This window comes from Cyanistes caeruleus, chromosome 13 (genome assembly GCF_971803275.1).
Source record: "Cyanistes caeruleus chromosome 13, bCyaCae1.hap1.1, whole genome shotgun sequence".
NCBI lineage: Eukaryota > Metazoa > Chordata > Aves > Passeriformes > Paridae > Cyanistes > Cyanistes caeruleus.
The window spans coordinates 3,119,886-3,140,161 of NC_141713.1; the positions used below are offsets into that span (position 1 = coordinate 3,119,886).

The following is a 20,276-nucleotide window of genomic DNA, read 5'->3' on the forward strand; positions in this document are numbered from 1 at the left end:
TGACCTTTAGATGTTCCAGAAACAAAGTGAGTTCTTTGATACCTGTTGCCACACAGCCACATCACATTGCTCTGGCCAGATCATTTCCTGAGCTCTCTGCCTCGACACAGACCTGCAGCTCCTCACAGCCTCTCCTGCTCCTGAGCTGAACACAGATTCAGTTAAAGGAGGGCATTGGGAGGGGGAAGTTTCCAGGCTTTTTTAAAATTCCCGTCCTTAAAGATTCTGACTGAAATTTCTAGTATCTTGAAGTCTATCTAAGCCCTTATGTATTTTTCTAACACTTGCATTTTTTCTACCTCCCACATTCATTTTATAAGTTTTAATATTCTCAAATCCCAATTTCAACTTCAAAACAATTTCATCCAGAGCTGTGATTTCCCACTAATTTTATAAATATATACACTACCAATAAAAGTCTCTATGTATCATATACATATATCATATACACTCACCTCTATTTTAATTTGCATTAGTGCATTCCAAGCTTAACACATGAACACTCCTGAAGAGGCAGGTTCAGACCAGGTGAAAGCTGAAACATTTACACTGCTCTAAAACAACTCTTTATCAAATGATCTTAGGTATTATGATGGCTGCCAATAAATGTTTTTTGACACAGGAAAGTGTAATACAGATAAGGAGAAGGAAGGTGATTAATAAAATCATTGAGCAGTTTTCATTTCCAACTTTTTTTTCCCAGAGAGACTTTGCTTATTTTTGTATTGTAAAAAAGAGAGAGGGGAAAAAGAAAAACACACAAGTCTGAACACCAAGTCAACAGCAGACTCATGGTCAAAAACTTGTTGTTCCTAACTTACAGCTCTGTGCTTAAATACTGAAACACAACTATAGAATAACTTCCTCTTGGAATTATTCTAGGAGCAAAGGAATCTCTACCTGTAACCAGGAAGAATATCAGACCTTCAGGGTCAAACCCCAAAATCCAATATCTTCTTGCAGACTCTCAGGGCCAATACTGAGTATTTCTGAGAGCTTGGTTTCTTGCCTGTTACTCCCAACCGGGGACCTGGGCTAAAGGCTGCCATTATTACCGATTACAATACCTACCAAAACAAAAAGAAATTCACAAATGATGTTTTCTGAGAAACTGAAACTGTACAAATACGTTTTCCAAGTATAAAAAAAAAATAGCTATTCACATCTTATACGTAGATTACTAAATAGTACCCCATTTATATGCAGCATGCAACTGCTTTCACTTGAAGATGCAGATCAGTTTGTTAACTTCGATAATTTAAATCTATTAATCTTTAGTCTTAAAAATGTTACTGTACTGTAAAAATAAAAACTATTTCCTGTTTTACTATTGAATATACTCTTCAAAACTTCAGATGCAGATATAAAACTTACAGCTATGGATTTCTACATAAAGCACTTAGTATAAGATTAAAATAAACTGAAATTCCCATTAAGCCCCACAAACAAGGCACTGTTGCCTACCTCAGAAAAGTTTCAGGAAGAATTCCAATAGAAGAATTGTCCAAAAATTTTGTAAGTTTTTTTTTTTTTTTCTAGGTAATACATATTGCAGTAGACTCATAAACAAGATTCTTCCCCAAAGTGCTACAGTACGAGATCTCAACAATTCCCTGTACAGTCAGATTTAACTGGGAACTCCACTACCAAAATGCCAGCTTGCTCTTTATCCATCTCATTTCTTATACAGCATCTTATTAAAGTAATTATTCATGAAAAGCAGGGAAGACAGTGTTTGGATATTTATAAAAAGGGCAGCAGAGTTTGTTTACAGTGGTTTGTAAACATTGATAATTATTTTGCTCAGAAGCACAGAGCTGAAGTGTTTTTGTCAGCACTGCTTTCCCAGTTCTCCCTCCAACAGCACAAAACTGGGATAGTTCCAACACTGTTACACTGGCCACAAATTAAAGCTTTTTTTTTTTTGTAGCAGAATTTACTTCTCACTTAACAACCCTTAAGGTATGAAATCTGCAAGCTGAAAGTTACAGCAGCTGTTTCCACTGGTCTTCAGACACTGAGGAAACACGGGAGCAGCCTAAGCTTTCATGCTTACTTATACATCCAAAGACTGGAAAACTGCAAGTCTGGATATTATATCATCTGCTGAAATCCCTGACTCTGCAACTATACCGTGAGAGGCTTCCAAAAAGGAAACCAGAAAGAAATGTGTTTGAATGAGAAGGGACATGAAAATTAAACCAAAATTACTTAATTGCTTGTATTTCTTATTATCAACTTCCACCTTTCCGGAAATTCTCTTTCAATTTCAGATATGAACAAAAACAACACCACAAATCATGTAGAAAAAGAAAGGAAATTCCAAATGCTTATTTGTGTCAGCTACTGACAACAGATCTCAGCTGATTCACTTCCAGCCCACACTGACTTTCAGTTTCTTTCCAGAGTATATAGGTCATCTAATTCTCATTAAAAAATTATCACATTCAAAAAAATAAATAAAAGGAGCTGTAGGGGACAAAAAAAAGATATATGAAATACCCCATCCTCTGTAGTGTAGAGATCATTCTAGTTGAGTGATCATTTACCAGGCCATCTTAACATGTTTGAATTGGCAAACTCTGCTAAATGCTTATCAGTAATTCCTAAATGCTTCAGGCAACACTCTGATTATGAAACATTAGTACAGCATTCCATGTTGAGAGAGGAAAACTTTCAGTAGATCTAGTATACCAAAAACTGGTAATCAAAAGTGATCCGGATATTAGGAGCCCAATACTTTTTCTAAATATCAGAAGTCACGATGAGTTAAAATCTCTCGTATTTCAAAGACATCAACAAAATCAAATCAAAGCTACACAGCACATGAAACCCCTTCAAGTTGCAGGAATGAACTGTGGCATTTTGTTGTCTGGTTTAGGGGAGGGAAGGAGGGAATGTGGGAGAACACAAAGCAGCCAGAGCTCTTTTCTGCCCTAGTTGTAGTGCAGATGAAAAAGCCATCAACTGCCGAGGATTTGCATGGCAGTAAAAAAGCAAAAGAAAAGACACTAAAAAACCCCTAAACAAACAACAAAACCAAACTCAAAAACCTTTTGTGCTAAGGCCAAAAATAAAACTGGATTTTACAGTTCACTCTTAAAACGAATGCTTCCCGTAAATATTTAAACAAAACTAATTTAAATGAAGTACACTTAACATTAGCACCTTTGCCGAGTAAGAGATTCCCAGTATCACAATCCCTTCAACTTCCCAGAAATTTTCTAGTGCATTTAAATAGCATCAAGGGGCAGAGAGGAAGAATTTTTTTTTCTGGGGCTAAATACAAAGAAGGCTTTTAGAGGACATTGTGTCCTGTGATTAACTTCTCTTACATACATACTTGTCACTTCTTGTAAGAAATCCAGACAGGGTCGGCTACTTCCAGAAATACTTATTGAAACAGCCAGTGGGGTCTGTCCTTCATAGTTCCTTGTGTTAGTGTCTGCTCCGTAATTATACAACATTTGTGCACAAAGCACATCATCTCTAAGAGCAGACAAGTGTAAGGGTGTCTGTCCATCTTCCAAGCGCCCCAAGTTTGTATCGGCCCCTCTCTGGAGGAACATTCGGCAGTACGAGTGATTGCTTTTGATCACAGCGTATCGTAACAGGAAACCATTCTGAATGTCGATGTTGGCATTGTGGTCCAGGAGGATTTTCACACAGCTCGACCTCTCCCGGATAATGGCCAGCTGGAGTGGTGTAGTACCTTTATCACTGAGTGGATCAACCTCAGCCTTGAACTCCAGGAGGAGCCTGACAAAGGAGTCTCTGCCGTAGTGAGCAGCGACGTGCAGGGGAGTCCAGCCGTCGTTGCTCTTGGCGTTAATAATGTCACTTCTGTAGTCAGATTCCAGCATCAGGCGTGCAATCCTCGCCCGGCCATGCATGGCTGCGTAATGCAGAGCGGTGAAGCCTCCAATTAAGTCCTTAACTGTGGGATCAGCTGAAGTAAAAATAAAATTTAAAAAATAATTAAAAGGAGTTAAGGTAATCTGGTGCTGAAAAAAAAAATTTAAAAAAAAATTCAAACGGTAATTGCTAGTCTTTCCAGGCATAGCATGACAGGATTTTTTGTACTTCAAGCTAATTCTTACTTTCATGAACATGCTATTTTTAAGACAAAGTTAAAATTGTATTTAAGAACGAGTTACAAAAAAAAATAATTTTTCTTTCACATACATATGTTTCCATTTCACAAATACTTTTCCACATCTTCCTAGCACTCTTAGGAATTAATTACTAATTACTCAAATCTCTCTGTCCATCCAGTTTTCCCCCAGCTCTACAATATTACATTTCTTTCTCAATGTTCAACTTTTTATTTTCCCTTGTGTTGCTTCTTGGTCTTAAAAAGAAGCATGTGTAGAAACATCTGCTGACCCAAATTGCGGATGTTTTGTGGTCTGGCAGCATTGTATTGTTTTTAGGGTGTAATGCTGTATTAGGTAAAATGTTTCTCTGTGGTCTGCAGGATTTCCAAAGCATGTAGGATATAAGTTATTTTAGATTATCTTGATAAAGTCTCTTTTCATACATGATGTATCTGTTCTGAATTTATAGTTTCACAAAAATTGAACATAAAAACCCACTTCTTAAAGAAGTCAGATAAACTGTTAGTGCAGAGTACAGGTACAGGTAATTACAGATTTATTTCCCCTTCACACAGCACATACACTCAGACTGATTTATTAATTTAAAAATTAAAATAATCCAACCAATTTGCCTAATTTCCTCAGGACACTGAAACTTGTATAGCAGATGACTAATTAATTACCCAAGGCAAAGTGCCATTTCTCAGCTAGAGAACAAGCCAAGCTGTGAGGCTTCTCCTTCCACCACCCATGGGTGCTGCTGCATGGTCGGACACTAAAAGGTACAAAGTACAGTGTGGAAATTTGAATGCTTTCCCAACCCATGCTAGATACCATCTTCACCACAAGACCTGCTCTAAGTTAAGTTCAAAATACAACATTAATTGCAGGCTACCCTAGACTGAGCACACCTGAACTCCCAAAGGTACAAGCACAAAACAGGAATGAGCTTCCCAACCCACTGTGCTCATCCAAATAGCACCAAGACAGATACTATACCAAAATGAAAAGACTGGAAGGAAGGAGTAGAGAATACAGCTGCAAAAATGATCCAGCAACTTTAAGGACATTTCTAAATGGAAAGAGAAGATGGAGAGGAAGGAAACTAACTAACTAACATAAAAAATTCCAACATACAAATGAATGCAGCCTGGCTACACAGAGAAATAAGATTCGTGATCTGCCTCTAGTGCACAGAATAGGAATAAACATAGAAATAAGGCATATATTAAGGAAAATTTAGTTCCTTGCTAGTGACAGCTTTCCTCATCTCTTTCGAAAAGCAGAAGTTTCAGTACTTTGAAAAGTCACACTAACCTGAGCTAAAGGAAAGAATGAAGCACCCACAGCCCAGCAGGAAAATGCAGCCAGTGACTGAATAGGTGCTCCTAACCTGCACTGTGATCATGTCCAAAATGCAGCAAAGAATCAGTACAACCCACACAAAGATAGTATTTCAAAGTGATGCTGCTCCCAGGGTCTCTTTCTTCACACTGCTCAGACTATCCTACATTGACTTCTGAGTGGTGATAAATGAAGTGGGTAACAGGCATGAGAACAGGCAGAGGGATGATACAATCTGAAGGGCAAAATTGGGGAGGAAGTTGGATATAATGGGAAGGAGACAGCAGCAGGCAGAGTCTTTCTCCACCAAAAAAGATTTTTGAAAGAAATAATGTTGGAGTTCTCTCTCCCATACTACATAAAGCATGGAAGGCATCATTTCTACCCCCAGATGAGGTGCAGGTCATGGCCACAAGCAGTTTAATCAATGCCATTTCCAAACTCAAGCAGATATGGCCCAACTTTTATATGTGCACCTATATGTACTTTTATACTGGTTGTAATCCAAACCAAACAATTTCCTGACAACGTAAGGATGCCTTTTCCACATAGTTTAAAGCACCTTTCTATACCTTCCTTATTACCAAAATGACATTGCTTTTGACCACTAAAGTGAATAAAAAAATTACTAAATCATGTAAGAGAAGTTTCTTAAGAAGGATAGGAAAAAAAGCCTCACAGTTGGGCAACCAAGCAACACAAACAACCAACCTTTCCATAACAAACCCCCTAGGAAAACCTCGTGAAAAATATACTGTAATTCCCATTAAGATTATGCATTTCTAGTGAGCCAACAGTCTGCCTCTGGATTAGAGAAACTATTTTAACAGGATTGAAACTTCTTTTGCTATTCCATCAATGTCCTGCTGCCACCTCCTGGAAAACTTCCGAACTTCACAAGGGCTTTTACCAGAGGCTGGACCTGCATGAAGTCGCCAACAAATTCCATCCACTCAGTCCCTCTATTAGTAAAACTAACACCCCAAAGTTCATGGTGCCTAAAGAAATTGTGCTGCTGTGGGGGTTTTGTCTGTCTGTGTTTTTTTAAAAGATTCAGTATTGGTACCATGTTGTAAAGTAACTCTCTCCCCCTGGAATATGAGCAAGGTAAAAATTAATTTGGAATGACTCTCAGATTACCTTTTAGAATCTTCAGAGGGATAAAAACTACTTGTCAGTTTTAGCTAGAAAGGGATCCAGCCAGCACTTGCCAATGGTCCTCTATCTCATCTCCATCCTGTCAAACAGTTTGTTCATTCCAAGCTTCCCATTAATATGGGGAGAGCAGAATGTAGAAACATGAACAACTGCATTTGGTCACTTCTAATGTTCTTAAATATAAAGTAGAATATAATGGCAGAAACCTTGAACAGCTTATCAAAGGTACCAATTACTGCAATCAAGCTCAGTCGAGATGGAAAATCTGTAGCATTGAATGATATTGAGATTGTTTTATTTCATGTGAAAGTTGGGCACCTAAGATAGTTATTTAAAGTCCACTGTTAATAAAACTCTTTCTAATACTGTAATCTAGAGGATATACAGATTCATAAATAGAAGACTCATATTTCAGAGTTTCAATTTACAGCTCAGTGGGACAGTTTTCCTTTTTCCTTGACACCTTCCTTAGGTCACTCTATCACAGTAACTTGGGAAGCCAAGAAAGCAATGCTTAAGCAATGCTTCTGGCTTCATTGAGTACTTCTATTATTTCAAGCTTATTTCCCTCAGCTAGGGCTTAAATCTAACCACAAGGTTTAGAAGCATGGCTACATGCAGCTTCTGTTTCAAATTTCCTAAGATAACACTGATACAGAAGATGTCCAGGAGAGCATTACTGTTCAGAGACAGAAATGCTTTAGGAGCTTAGGGGGAGTGAGCCTTTGGCATTCTCTAGATCCTCCCAGATTCTGCTTGACCTTACTAAAATTTAGATACCTTGAAGCCAAGACTAAAAATAAATAAATACGGCTGCTTGGCTACTTTCTCTTACTATTTCATTTCTAGGAGCTTTAGTGAATTATTTCTTCATTTTGAGTAACCAGAAATTGCTCTGTTAATACTGAGAAGGTATCACCAATGGACAGCTAACTAGACACTTTCAAGATTTTAACTTGTTGTAACATTAATAGTAATGATTTGAAATTAATAAAACATATTTCTTGGCCAGTGTTGGATTGTCTGTCTCTATACATCATATTAAAAATTTACAAAGTACACTAAAGGGACAAAAGGCTTGTTACACAAAAATCCAAGATTATTAAAAACTACACTCCCTGTTTTGGTGTTGCTTTGTGACTCCAGGTCATTTTTATGGATGGGTAGAGATGGCTTCACAGAATCTTTACTTCAATAAAATCAGACAAATGCACTAAGAAAATCAAATTCACTATTTCTTATGAAAACTAAGTTTCTCCATGGTTATGATGAACTTCTGCATTTCACCAGTTGCTAAGTAATATTTGTTATCTGACCTATCCCCTCTGTATGTAATTGGTATTTCTGCTGGCTTCATCCTTTAGCCTGGACTGTTTTTTCTGCATTTTCCCCATCTATGTGTGCTCCTTCCTCAGCAGATAATAGAAAGCTTCCTGCTGTTCCACCACCTCCACTCAAATCAGCCAATCTGCATGCACAACACTGTCCTTTGGCTCTTTTCTTTGCTGGTGAGCAATGATGGAAGAGAAAAAGCAAAAGCAGGAGGCGGACAGGTCATGACTCCCATAAGAATCTACTTCTTATTTCCAGGTCAGTGACCAGATTCCTTCTCAGCCTTTATTAGCCCAGCTCACCCTCCATCCCACTAGCAGGCTATGCTGGGAGCCTTCCAGCATGTCAGATCTGAGGCACAGCACTCTACCCTCAGCAACAGCCCACTGTGGTTTTCCCAGTCCTATTTTCCCCATGAAGATATTCCCAGCTCTGCTAAGCTCCATCATCCCTCAAGACAGCCACAACCACCACCAGCCACCCCTTCCTTCCCACCTCAATTCCCTCTTTCCCCCAGAACTCCACAGGCTCCCTGTCACTGTCATTTATTACCAATATGTAGTTCAATACTCTCTACTTTACCATAAGATTCAAAACAGAAAAGGACTCTTTCCTTCACCCCAGTATCTTTGTTTTTTCCACAGCGATTAAGCACCAACAGCTAAAAAAAAAATCCACTCCAGAAGGAGAAAAGCAGAGACCATGTGAAGAAAGGTAGACACAAACCTCTCCCTAATGAGGGTGGCATGATTAACTCAGCTTGTAAGAGTCAACTCACTCACTGCTTAATAACTCATTTGTGACATTATTATGTGATAAATACTCATTATTTTTATGCCTCTGTTTTGAGGGAAAACGAGGCAATGCACCAGGCAGTGCCAATTTTCGGGAGCGAGGCTCAGCTGCAGGGAAGCTGCTGTGGATGACTAAACCTCACACTATTTGTTACTCAACTTTCTCATCCCGGTGATTCAACTCTAAGCTGCCTCAGGACAAAGGTGTTTCATTACAGGCAGTTTTCATGAGGCATCACATTCAGCTGGTACTTTGTATGGGAAAGAGTAACAACAAAAATAAAAACAAACCACTGCATCAGCAGCTATGTAATATGAAAATACATAGGAGTACAGAAGGGATTTGGGGTTTTTTATCATCTTTAAACTTACAGATACAAAGTTAAAAGCAATGTATGGGACTTAAAGCCTTAAACTTTTGAACTATCAAACGGAGAGCTCAAGATTATCCACATATATTACTTTTAAAAAGTAGAATTTGAAGTTATATATTAGTAGCTTTTTTCCCCCTTCTAAGAAGGCCATGAGGGTTTTCCCTTTTTATGTGGTTACAATCTGTAGTAGGTGCATCCACAGAGTCCAATTGCACAGGCTGTATTTCACCACTGCTCTTAAGGAACAAATCAGTGATTGTGCCACTACCACAGCTTGTTAATGCCACTCCACTTTCAGGATGATCCATACAGCTGGCAAATCCAGTGACAGACACAAGGGGTCCATATGGCTCAGATACACAAAGCATCAGAAAGATCATTTCAGTTTCCTTGGGATTGAAAACCTCATAATTCATTTGGCAAGTACAGTGCTAGAATAGAGGATGCTGCTCTTTAAGAGCACTGATCAGAACGTGGAGAACATCTACTGATTTCCCTTCCAGTACCACTTTGAAAGATTAGGATGATCCCTTTCTAAAACTTTAGATGGCCTTGGAAGATGATAATGCAATGAGAAATTCTGACTGTACCACCTGAGGGATAAAAATCATCAACCACATGATTATCAAATCAACAAAATTCAGTCAGTTCTTGAAATAAAGCTTCATCATGGCTGGATGCAGGAGAGCTGCAAACTCACCTGCATTAGCTGACAAGTCCTTGCACAAAGAGGACTGTTTTCATAAAGCTTAACAGATTCTCTTAAACCCTATATTAAACTTAGTCTTTAGTGCAACTGATTAACTTGCTTTAGAATTCTGAAACAAACTTCCCTAGGATTTCAATTCAAGGATCTGCTTTCCTCTAATAACACCCCTAACAGAGAAGAAAAGCCTGTAGTGAGTGCTGTGAGTGCATTTCATTTTATAATGAGTCCTTCTGCCCTATTTTCATAATGCTTATTCATTCCTTGAACAATTCCTAGGCAGTGCTGGGAGAAAAAAGTGAAGATATAAAGCTAATCTATGATGTCATTCAGAGAGTATGCATCAGAAATAAACAGAGATTAAGAATAAAAGAATAAAAAACAATTATGAAAGATAACCAGAAGTATTTTGATATCTAATTAGTGCTGGAAAGCCCTGCAGTGGAAATCAGCATAGAAAGGTGTCAGATAAAGATTTTTCTCTGTAGGCAACTCACCTCCATGCTCCAGAAAAACACGGACACATCTCTCCTTGCCTCTTGCTGCAGAGAAATGAAGCAAAGTCCAGCCGTTGGCATCCCGACCGTTTGGAGAATATCCCTGCTCCAGCATCTTGCGCACGGTGTGAACATCGCCGGCAGCCACAGCAGCCTGGATCTGCAACTCTTCCTGTAGCTCAGGGTTCCTCCTGCAGTGGTGGTGTAACATCCTAGCTGAGTCTGGCCTTTACAAGAGCCTCATGAGCTCACACGAGTCACCTTCAATCAATGGGAAACAGGAATAAATTAGGATTGGGATCAAAAATGGGATGTAGGAAAATGTAGGAAAAAAAGGATTAATGAAATGCGATGCTAAGACTTCTCTGTATGCTGAGAAAAGTGATGTTACAAAGAGGATAAACCCCAAATGATCTCACTGTTATTAGCAAAATCATAGTATATGGTGACATCACTGAACTGCAAAAGAAAAAAACACTCACACATTATAAATAGTAAATGTTTTCTTCAGAAATGACAGCATCAAATAGCAGTTCACAATTAAAGTACCTGAGCAATGAGCAAACTGAAAAATCTCCAGAACCCACCACTCATTTCAAAATCACACTGTGGTTAATACCATTACCTCCAGAGACACTGGTTAAATGGATTATCCAAACTATGGAATGGATGATCCAAGCTGTTACAGGAAGCACCACTGCACTGCTACAGTTACTGAACTACAACACTCTTATTTTTCTAGAAATGCACCCCTTGTAAGCTTCAGTGGAAATATCTTACCAATAGAATCCTGTGACCTACTGCATGTGAGTATTAGTAACACTAATGTTCAAATTGAAAACTTTAATTATCTTTTTTCCTTTTTTCCTTTTTTTTTTTTTTTTAATTAGAGTCTATTCTTTGTATTCTGGCTTGAGCACTTCTTAATTAGTACACAGATGCTGCAAACAACTCCGACATTCCAAAAATCAAATACAGGGATAATAATATATGAGACCTGAAAATACATTGAAGTGCACTTACAGTAGTCCTGTCAAACACCATGAGAACATACATCAGAATAATTCAATTTATAATTACCTTGATAGAGTATAGGAGAGCTGGGCCAAAAGGATATCTAAAATAGCCACTGTAAAAGAGCCTAGAAATAAGCGCAAACTGGGAAAGAGAGAAGTACTGTGTACTCCATGCTCTGTTTGAAAAATACCATCTGCAGTTCTACTTGGGGGCAAGAAAATGAACAGGTATTTAGGGATTTCTCCCCAGTACACAAAGTTAAATGATTGCACATACATTATGTATTATATCCCATAGTCCTAAAATGGAAAGGAATACCAGAAGAAAGAGTAAATGCAGGGTATGAGTAAGGTAATGTTGAGCAATAGGAGCCTCAGAAAATATTCAAACATGGATGGATATTAACACAGACCTAGAAGATTAAAAATAGGAACGTATTTAAACTCTTGCAAAGTTAATCAAGATTAAAGTACAAAGAAAAGTTCTAATGATGAAAATGAATTTTAAGCAAAACTTGAAATTTACAGTAATTTTTTGGTTTATTAGGATGTCAACACACAGCATCACGTAAACCTTCTTTTAGGCATGACAAGGATTTTCAGATCCTCGTGATCCATAGGTCATTCAAAAGACACTGCAATCAACTCCCAATATCCCACTGGACACCTGTTTTCCTGTGATCCAGATATACCCACAGTCAAGAGAAAAGTGAAAACATCAATCACTGCCAACTTTGCAGACAAAGGCACAGTGTGTATTTGCTCTTCTACAGCCTCCTCGTGCCCATGGCAAAGAAGTTATTTATCTGCTTTTTGGAGATATATAAACTCATAATTAACAGGTGCTCCAGTGACCCTACTTACCCTGCAAATATGGAAATTACACACAGCAAATGCCTGCCTTTGACATTTATAAATGCTTCAGCTTACCATGTATGGCAACAATCACTACTTCAGCATAGGGTTATTAAAGAAGACTTTTTAGCTCCATATGTTATACATGGCTTAGAAACTGGCTTTGTTTTGTTTCATAGTGTGAACTTCATTATCTGAGACTGGGAGGAAAGGGGATTTACAAAGCAGCAACTGCCAACTCGACTTCTGCAGCATATTCCAAAAATCAGACTTGGTTAATCTGATACAATGAAAGTATTTCTATTGACTCTAATAAGCTTTTGCTAAGCTCTTTTCTAAACTCCAATTAGCACTTCAGAACATGCTCACCCATAAGACAGCAAGCTTGACTTCATTCTGCATCACACCACTAACAGCACTGGTAATGAAATTCCAGCTGCAAGAGTAAGATCTACCTTTGGATTTGCAGGAGAAAACTGACAGTAGACTCTAACTGATGATGAGTCATGCAAAACTCTTAAAAAATAGTAATTCAGACTCTGTCCCTTTTAGCCCTAGTTTCTGAATACCTACAAAAATTTCATGTCCTAATTTAAGATGGGAAAACTTTTTTTTCAAACTGAGAATATCTGATCCAAACTTAATGTAAACAAACTTTATGATGCCATTTTTATAGTCCTCTCTCGTAAAGGACCAATACTTGCAAGCCCTCACATGGTCCTGAAAACTAAGGTCAGGCTAGCTGCTCAAAATGCTACAGAAAGAGATGGGATGACTAAAGAGATGAAGTGAAATGGGATTTCTCATCTGAAGGGCCAGCAGTATTCCCCCTATAACTCTCTGTGAAGACAGTTGGTTGAGGAAAAGCAGAGCTCTCTCTCTCACACTTCTCAGCTGGTGGGTATATTTGTAATGCAGCATTATAAAAAATTGGCATTGGCTCCATATGTTGCATGTGACTAGCAGAGCTTATTCAAATTAGCTGGTACTAAAGTACATAAGTACTAAAACATACAAAGCAGAAGACAAAGTCAGGCAGCTCCTTTTATCACTTGCACAGTTTCTGTAAATATCCACTCTTCCATCTCACCCCTATGGCAAGCAATGAAATTCAAATGACAAGAATACTTAACCATAACATTAAAGGTTTCAGGATAGTTTTAGGTACACACCAGCTTTGAAAACATTTTTACTTCTGCTCCATAGATCATTTAAAACTCCTGCTTGCAAAGCCCCATTTAAGACATCAATCTTTGGAGAAGAGGAGGACTACTGGAAGTAGCCCTTTGGCATTTAATATTTAATGTTTTGCAACTGTAATCAATCTCATTCAGAACTCAGCATGCATTTGGGTTGTTACATATTGGCTTTCTGCATGCAAGTAAAAAAATGAAAGGAAGCACAGGGGGGAAAAATATACCTATATATTCTTGGTTATAATGATTTTATAGTGCCATGAAAATGGAGGACAATAACAGTTACTTAATTGATTTTGCAAGTACAACAGGATAAACTCAGTGTGGTCCTGAATTACCTTATGAGAGGTTGTTACTCTTTGATCGATGTCCCACTCTTCATTGTCTTCACTGTTCATAATCTTCTGTGCCCATGCATGTGAAACAACCTGCTACCCCTTAAAAAAAAAAAGTATTTCTTGTTAGTTGTAAAGAATAAAAGTGAGAGGTTTACTTACTTTCTTCTTGTGTGAGAATGCTACATTTTAATGCAGCTATGTCAGAGAAGACCCAAAGTGTGTTTTCCATCATTATCAAAGAGTCTTCCAGAGGTTGGGCTGGACAGAGTTTGCTTCTGCCATATGAGCAAAAGGCTACAGAGAATATTTTATGGAAGACAAGAGAAATGACAGAGGTGCTTCCTCTCTGGAGTAAACCTTGAAGAAATGGTCTACATCCCTCTCTAATAATTATGTGTATCTGCTCCTCCTGCATAGAACAAGCATGGATGCAAAGGTCACAGTAGGTAGGTATTTCTGCCTCACTCCTCAACATCTCCCTGTGGGAGTCAGATGCCAGGAAAAACATTCAGGATCCATTTAGCTCTTCCCAAACTACTTTTGCGGGTTTTTTATTTGTTTGTGGGGTTTCTTTAATTGTTGTTTTTGTATGGGGTTTGGGTTGGTTGCTTTTTTTTAAATCTCCATCCCATCTCAGCTTCCCTAAGTAAAGAATAAAACCTGAGCCCAGAGAGTATTGAGTTGTGTCCTTCAGCTGGATTTGCAGAGCCACCAGCCTGTCTCCTCTCTCTCGTGCGGCAGCTCAAGCTGACACATGCTGTGTTTCACAAACAGGTAAAGCCACCTCTACAATACAAGGAAACCACCAGCTCAAAAATCTTCACCTTTTTCTTCATGTAGAAAAACTATCATTTTAGAATCAAGGTTTACCAAATGCCAGTTACAACCCCTGTGCAGATTCCTCCTTCAGACTAACCCCTCCTTATCCCCCCTGTCACCTGCAGTTAATGGGATCAGTCCCAGACCATTTCTCCTGTACTCATCACTGTTATTTCACTAATTCTTTGTACACCTTTATCTGACCTTTCATTTCCTTTGGTTGCAAACTTTTAGTGAATGGCCCCCTTATCTCATCTGAGCACTGCAATAATATAATAAACAATAAAACCATTAAATACTTAATTGTACAGCTGATCACACAAACCCAACTGTGACTCGTTTCTTCTGCAAACGAGTTGCACCAGAACAGTTCCATGAACTACGCAGCTCTTAGATTAAGTTGAAATTTCTGCCACTTAATGCAACATAAAATCATGCTTTCACATTGATAGCTCAAAAAGGAGGATGAAAAAAAAGCCCTTTTCATCCCTCTTATGCACATTTTCCAAGAGCTTTGCTTCCCAAGATAAAGCATACAAGGTCTTCAGATATGCTTACAGCCCTGCACAAAACTGCACTGCCATGACCTAATTTGATCACATTTCTAGCCTTGTTTTTTTGCATAGATGATCAGTCGTTCACCTTTTTTTTAAAATTTTTGCATGATTTTCACTTTAAAACCCACACATTTTTTATTAGCTGATGCAAATTAGAATTGCACTGACTTCACAGACTACAGACAAGGTAACAGATTGCTCCACTAAAAAAGTAACAAGCTTTTTCCCCCCAAAGGAAAATTAGCTGCATATGGCAAGAGTAAGATCTGCAACTTTAATAAAAATAAGTCATATTTAGTGAGAGTAAAGCTCCCTCACTCAATGACTTAACAAAGTTTGATTAAAACACTAATAATTATAGTAGAAGCAGCACTAAATAAAAATAATAAGACAAACATCCTCATTATCTATTGATAATGTCTCATGTTGTCAAAGAGATCTTAGACTTTTCCACATCAATGTGTCACTTCTTTAAAGTCACTGCAAACATCATGTGGAAAATTAATTCCAACATATGTATACACTTACTTTAAAGAAAGTTAAAGGTTGGTACAAAAAGCAAGACCTCAAAATTCAGTGTTTTGCTTGTTCATGCAGCCTCACAGAAAGACCTGATTCCTAAACTCTGAGATTATACATCCAAGAGCAGGATAAGGACCATAAGTTACTGATGTCAGCCTCACAACAAGGGACGTGTACCATTACACATGACATTTAGTATTTGGCATAGACCTAATCAGTGTAGATCACAGTTGCCTGTGGTTGAAGTATTCCGAGACAATTAAATCAAATAAACAACAGAAAAAAGGAAAGCCCTGTGGAATAAGGATAATCACATCAACCTTCATTAGTCTCACAACTCACTTCTCCTACCCATTTCAAAGCTTGAACAAGCTAAATGTGTTCTCACTCAAATGGCATTTTAAAAATGGTCAATACATTTTTGACAAACTAAACAAACTAAACACAACCATCATCTTCAGCTGTCACTCATGCTCCTATTCCAGGAGCTCTTCAGACAAGAGAGTAGGGCAAACAATTGTGTTGTCATTTGCATTCTCACATCACAATTGTGAAGTTTCCAAGGAACATGTGAAATATCAAAATTTCACAGAGCCTTATAATCCTGAATATATTTTCTGCTGAATGTTCCATGCTACAGCCCAGACAGACACCAAGCGAGGTATCCCTGTGGCTGAGATGAAAATCACCAAGCAATACATGCAAGTTTCTGGGCCTGAAAGCAATGAGTTAACAGTGCATGAATCCAAAACATTACAGAGGAACTGCTGCTTCAAAGGAAAGAACCCTTCACTCCTCACAAACTGTCATTAAAAATTACAAGTTTCTCATGAGAGCTCCCATAAGGCCAGCTCCTAGCTCAGATGTACTAAATTTAAAATAACCAAAAGAGTTAATCCACAAGAGCCCCACCAACTTCAGGTGTTCACAGAACTAGAGATGGTGGTGTTACACACTAATAAGCAGCTGTGGTGTTGTTACATTCTGCAGGTGGGTGAAACTGAAGCACAAGAAGTGTCATTTTACTTCAATTATCCATCTCCCAGAGAGGTTGTTTGGTCTGACTTTGGGCCAGGTGGAGAATCAGAGAGATCCCCCAGCTCAAGCAACTTCAGATCTGCAAACCTGAGGGAAACTTTGCCTTCAGAAAGCACAGCAACTACTCACGATCCTCAGCACCCCCACCCATACACTGGCAACCTTAAGCACAAGCAGAGCCCCATGAATAAAATCCTGCAATTCCTTCTGAAGACAGGACCTCAATGCTGATGCTAAAACAAGGCCTTAAAGCTCTTTTTTCAGTAGAGAATGCTGCATCAGGTTCACACAGCCAGAACCTCCTCCCTCAAGATGTGCTCTGACAAACTGCAGGGAGCTTGTGCTCTGCAGCATGCTTGGAGATCCTTGTGTACCAAGCAAAAAATACCAATTCTCCTCCAACTTACAGCAGTGCTATTACTAAGTTTTAAACAGCAAAAGTCAGATGGAAGCTTAGCCTTGTAAGTCATTAATTTGTAGCAAGTGTTAATTGCTAAGATTTATGTATTTTCATGTGACTTACTATCATTAAAGAACCCAAACATCAACATTGCATGGAATGAACCAATGGTGAGTTCAAACCACACTAAAGGAGCCACTTCAGCCCTAATTATCACAGCACAGCTGATAAACCAACTCAGTGCTGCTTAGAGAGTTTGTGTCATTCAACAATCTCTAGAAGTACATTTGATACATATTTCTATTTAATACAGCCTAAAAGAATCCAAGTGGACAAAATTTGTTTCATGTCTTTAGGGGACAAAGCAAGATTTTCACTGTGATAATATCATTCTGTAAGCACTACTGGAACAAAACAAAACCATCCCTCAGACAGCACATTTCCTTTAAGGGTTGAGAATTCACAGTGAGGAAAAACAAACCCAAAATGAGCATATAGCCTGAAAACTAAAGCTTTCTTTAAAGGGCTGCTATATTTGCAACAAGCTGCACTTCTGCATGGGATCAAGAGCAGGACTTCAGTACATCAGTGATCTCTGTGCCTTGTTTCAACCATGTGCAAATTTCTGCCAGAAGTTAATTCCCTGATTCCTATGAACTCAATTCCAGTCTCTGCGTCTGAATCAAACTTTGCTGCACTGGAATTTCACACTAGGAAGGAACTCCACAAATCAAATGAAAACTTAGGTCTCCTGTTGAGAATAAATCCCAAAGACCCCTTGAATTGTCGGCACCAAGAGGTGTCCTGTTGAAGCAGCTACAGATCTGACATGAGAGGCGCTGGGTAGGGAAAAGGGAGTTATAATAAACTAAATTCAGATGAAACAGCTGTGCCCTAACTGCACTGGTAAGTTTGTACTGATGCACATCTGTCTCACCTATTAGCAGGAAAATCCCTCCTGGAATCACACCGGGCATGTCCACATGTTCTGCCATTACTTGTGAGTTATCAAAATGACATGGAAAACTTCTTCCCTGCACTTCCAAAGCATAGCTAAGAATTTGTTGCACTTCTGTTCTGGAGGGATTTTCTATTTAATCTTCAACACAGAGCAACTACTTTTTGTCTTAATCTAAAGACATCTGTATTGGAAAAATGATCCAGCCTTAACCAAGGCTGCTGGCAACAAATACTGCTCTTTCTCCTGGAGGCTAATGCTCAAAAACAACTGATTGCCAACAATGAACAACGTTTTGGTACAGTCAGTGACATCTCTGAAAACACAACACAGACCAGAGGGACCTCTGCGGACGGCATCTTTGCCAAAAAACCAAACTCACCTACATTTGAAACAGATTAAAATGGCTTCAAGACAGGCTCTGCGTTAGAAGAACACGCAGAAACTCCATCCTTTGGAGCACGCTGACAGCAGGATGCAGAAAAAGACTGACTGACATCATTCACCCCCCCCCACTCTCTCTCCTAGGATCCATCTCTTCATCTCACCACGTAAAACACGCAATTCTCCCTACGAACAGCTCTCCCCCTGAAACAGAACCTCCCTCCTACCAGCAGGATTGGTTTTGATGACTCCTTTCATTTTTTCCCCTTAAGCACCCAACAGCATCATCTTCTTCTATGATCTCAGCCCAAAAAGTAAGTACTTTTAAGCAGACACCACCCAATTAAATTAATTTCAATTTTTGCAGCTCCGTTACAACACACACACAAAAAAGTGACCCATGCAGGAGTGAGGTATGACTAAACCAATATAATGCAATTACCATGACCTAGCCCAATAAAGATTCTAGAATCAAAACAGAAACAGAAGCAGTGCTAAACTCATAAATTTATAGGAAGACTTAAAGAAAAGACCATTTTAATGACCTAGAGCAAAGTAATTTTAAGTGACACCCCTGAGATGGGGACACAAAAACCCCATTAAGTATGCATAATCAAAATAACATCTGCAGAATAATTTTGGAAAATTATTAAGTGTTACAAGAGGGACTGTACTTCAAATGGAATTCAGAGCTTTCAAACTTTAAAAGGTCAACAGCAAGTAGGTTTTAAGAGAACAAAGAAATCTAATACTACCTATTCAAATCCATAAAAACACAAGAGGCCCCAATCCCAGCCAAACCATGTGTCTAGGATGACTCTGAGAGTCTAAATGAATCATCACCTTTCTGGGGGTTTTTTGAGCGCTGCTTTCTCTCTTCTGTGTTATTTTGTTCTTTGGAGTCACTATTTTTAATTCTCCTTTAAAGCAGCTTAAACCTAGGAAAAAAAAATAAAATAAAAGTAGAACTGAGCCACACAATGACATAAAATAGAGAAATGAAGAACAGAATTGGTTAATACAAAAGCGATAGCCGGGCAATATAGGAAGAGCCTTCACAAATTTGGAAGGAAAGGGGTTATTCATCAAAACCGGGATCTCTCCTGGAAAAGGAGGGCACTCTCTCAGGATACTAAGGAGTTGAAGGGATAATAACGGCAGGACCGCTGCCCTGTCAAGGCAGCTCCTCCAGGGAATGGAAGTAAAGATAAGTGCTAAAGAATGGGACAGGAAGTAACCCAGAAAGCTGAGCTGCTGGGAAACCAAACCTCTCCCTCGCAGGAGTTCACGCTCCAGGAGCCGTCAGCAGCACACACACACACGCACACACACACACACAAAAAGCCGGCCAAGCCCCGGCGCACAGCCCCAAGGCCCGGCGGCCGCCAAGGCACCCGGGGCGCTGCCGGGGGCTGGGGACGGGGACCCCCCTCCGCGGGCAGCCCCGGGGGCGGCCCGGAGTCCGCCGGGGGAGCGGGCAGGGCCGGCGGGGGGCTGCACACCCCTTCCCAGGAGGGGCTGCGGGGGTCCCCTCACAGCCCCGCACCCGCCGGAGGGGCTGCCCGGTGTGGGCGAGGGGAGGCCATGGGGTCGCGCCCCCCCTCCCCGCGCCGCGAGAGACCCCGGGGCAGCCGGGGTTACCTGCGTGACCCGCGTGCCGGAGCGGGGCGGGCCGGGGGCCCCGGGCGCGGCCGCCCCCCGCGCTGGCGGCGGCGGCGGGCGGGGGGTCGGGGGGGCCGAGCCGAGCGGGGACACTTCGCTCCGGGCCGCCCCCCTCGGCTCGCGGCGGGGTCGGCGGGCGGGGACTGACCCGCGCCGCGGCCAATCAGCGCCAGCCGCGCCGGCCCCGCCCCCGCCCGCGCGCCGCCGCCGCGCCACCATTGGACGCTGG

General features: G+C 40.0%; 1 protein-coding gene across 15 annotated transcripts in view; it reads right to left on the minus strand.

The window, feature by feature from the left end:
• ASB7 (ankyrin repeat and SOCS box containing 7) overlaps nt 1-20,192 on the minus strand; it is an 84,742-nt gene extending 64,550 nt beyond the window's left edge. For 7 of the 15 annotated variants that reach the window (XR_015275955.1, XR_015275949.1, XR_015275950.1 and 4 more), the window contains exons 1-6: nt 20,027-20,178; nt 19,229-19,323; nt 13,708-13,806; nt 10,303-10,563; nt 3,344-3,949; nt 901-1,067 (exon numbers count right to left, since the gene is read on the minus strand). Coding sequence is in view for 1 of the 15 variants with exons in the window: in XM_086849557.1 (XP_086705683.1) it covers nt 3,344-3,949; nt 10,303-10,513 (817 nt within the window). In the remaining 14 variants the exon portion in view is untranslated. Of the gene's footprint in view, nt 1-42; nt 146-900; nt 1,068-3,343; nt 3,950-10,302; nt 10,564-13,707; nt 13,807-19,228; nt 19,324-20,026 lie in introns of all 15 variants that reach the window. The other 8 variants (XR_015275947.1, XR_015275946.1, XR_015275945.1 and 5 more) reach the window with 4 other exon arrangements.
• Between the last annotated feature and the right edge of the window lie 84 nt (nt 20,193-20,276).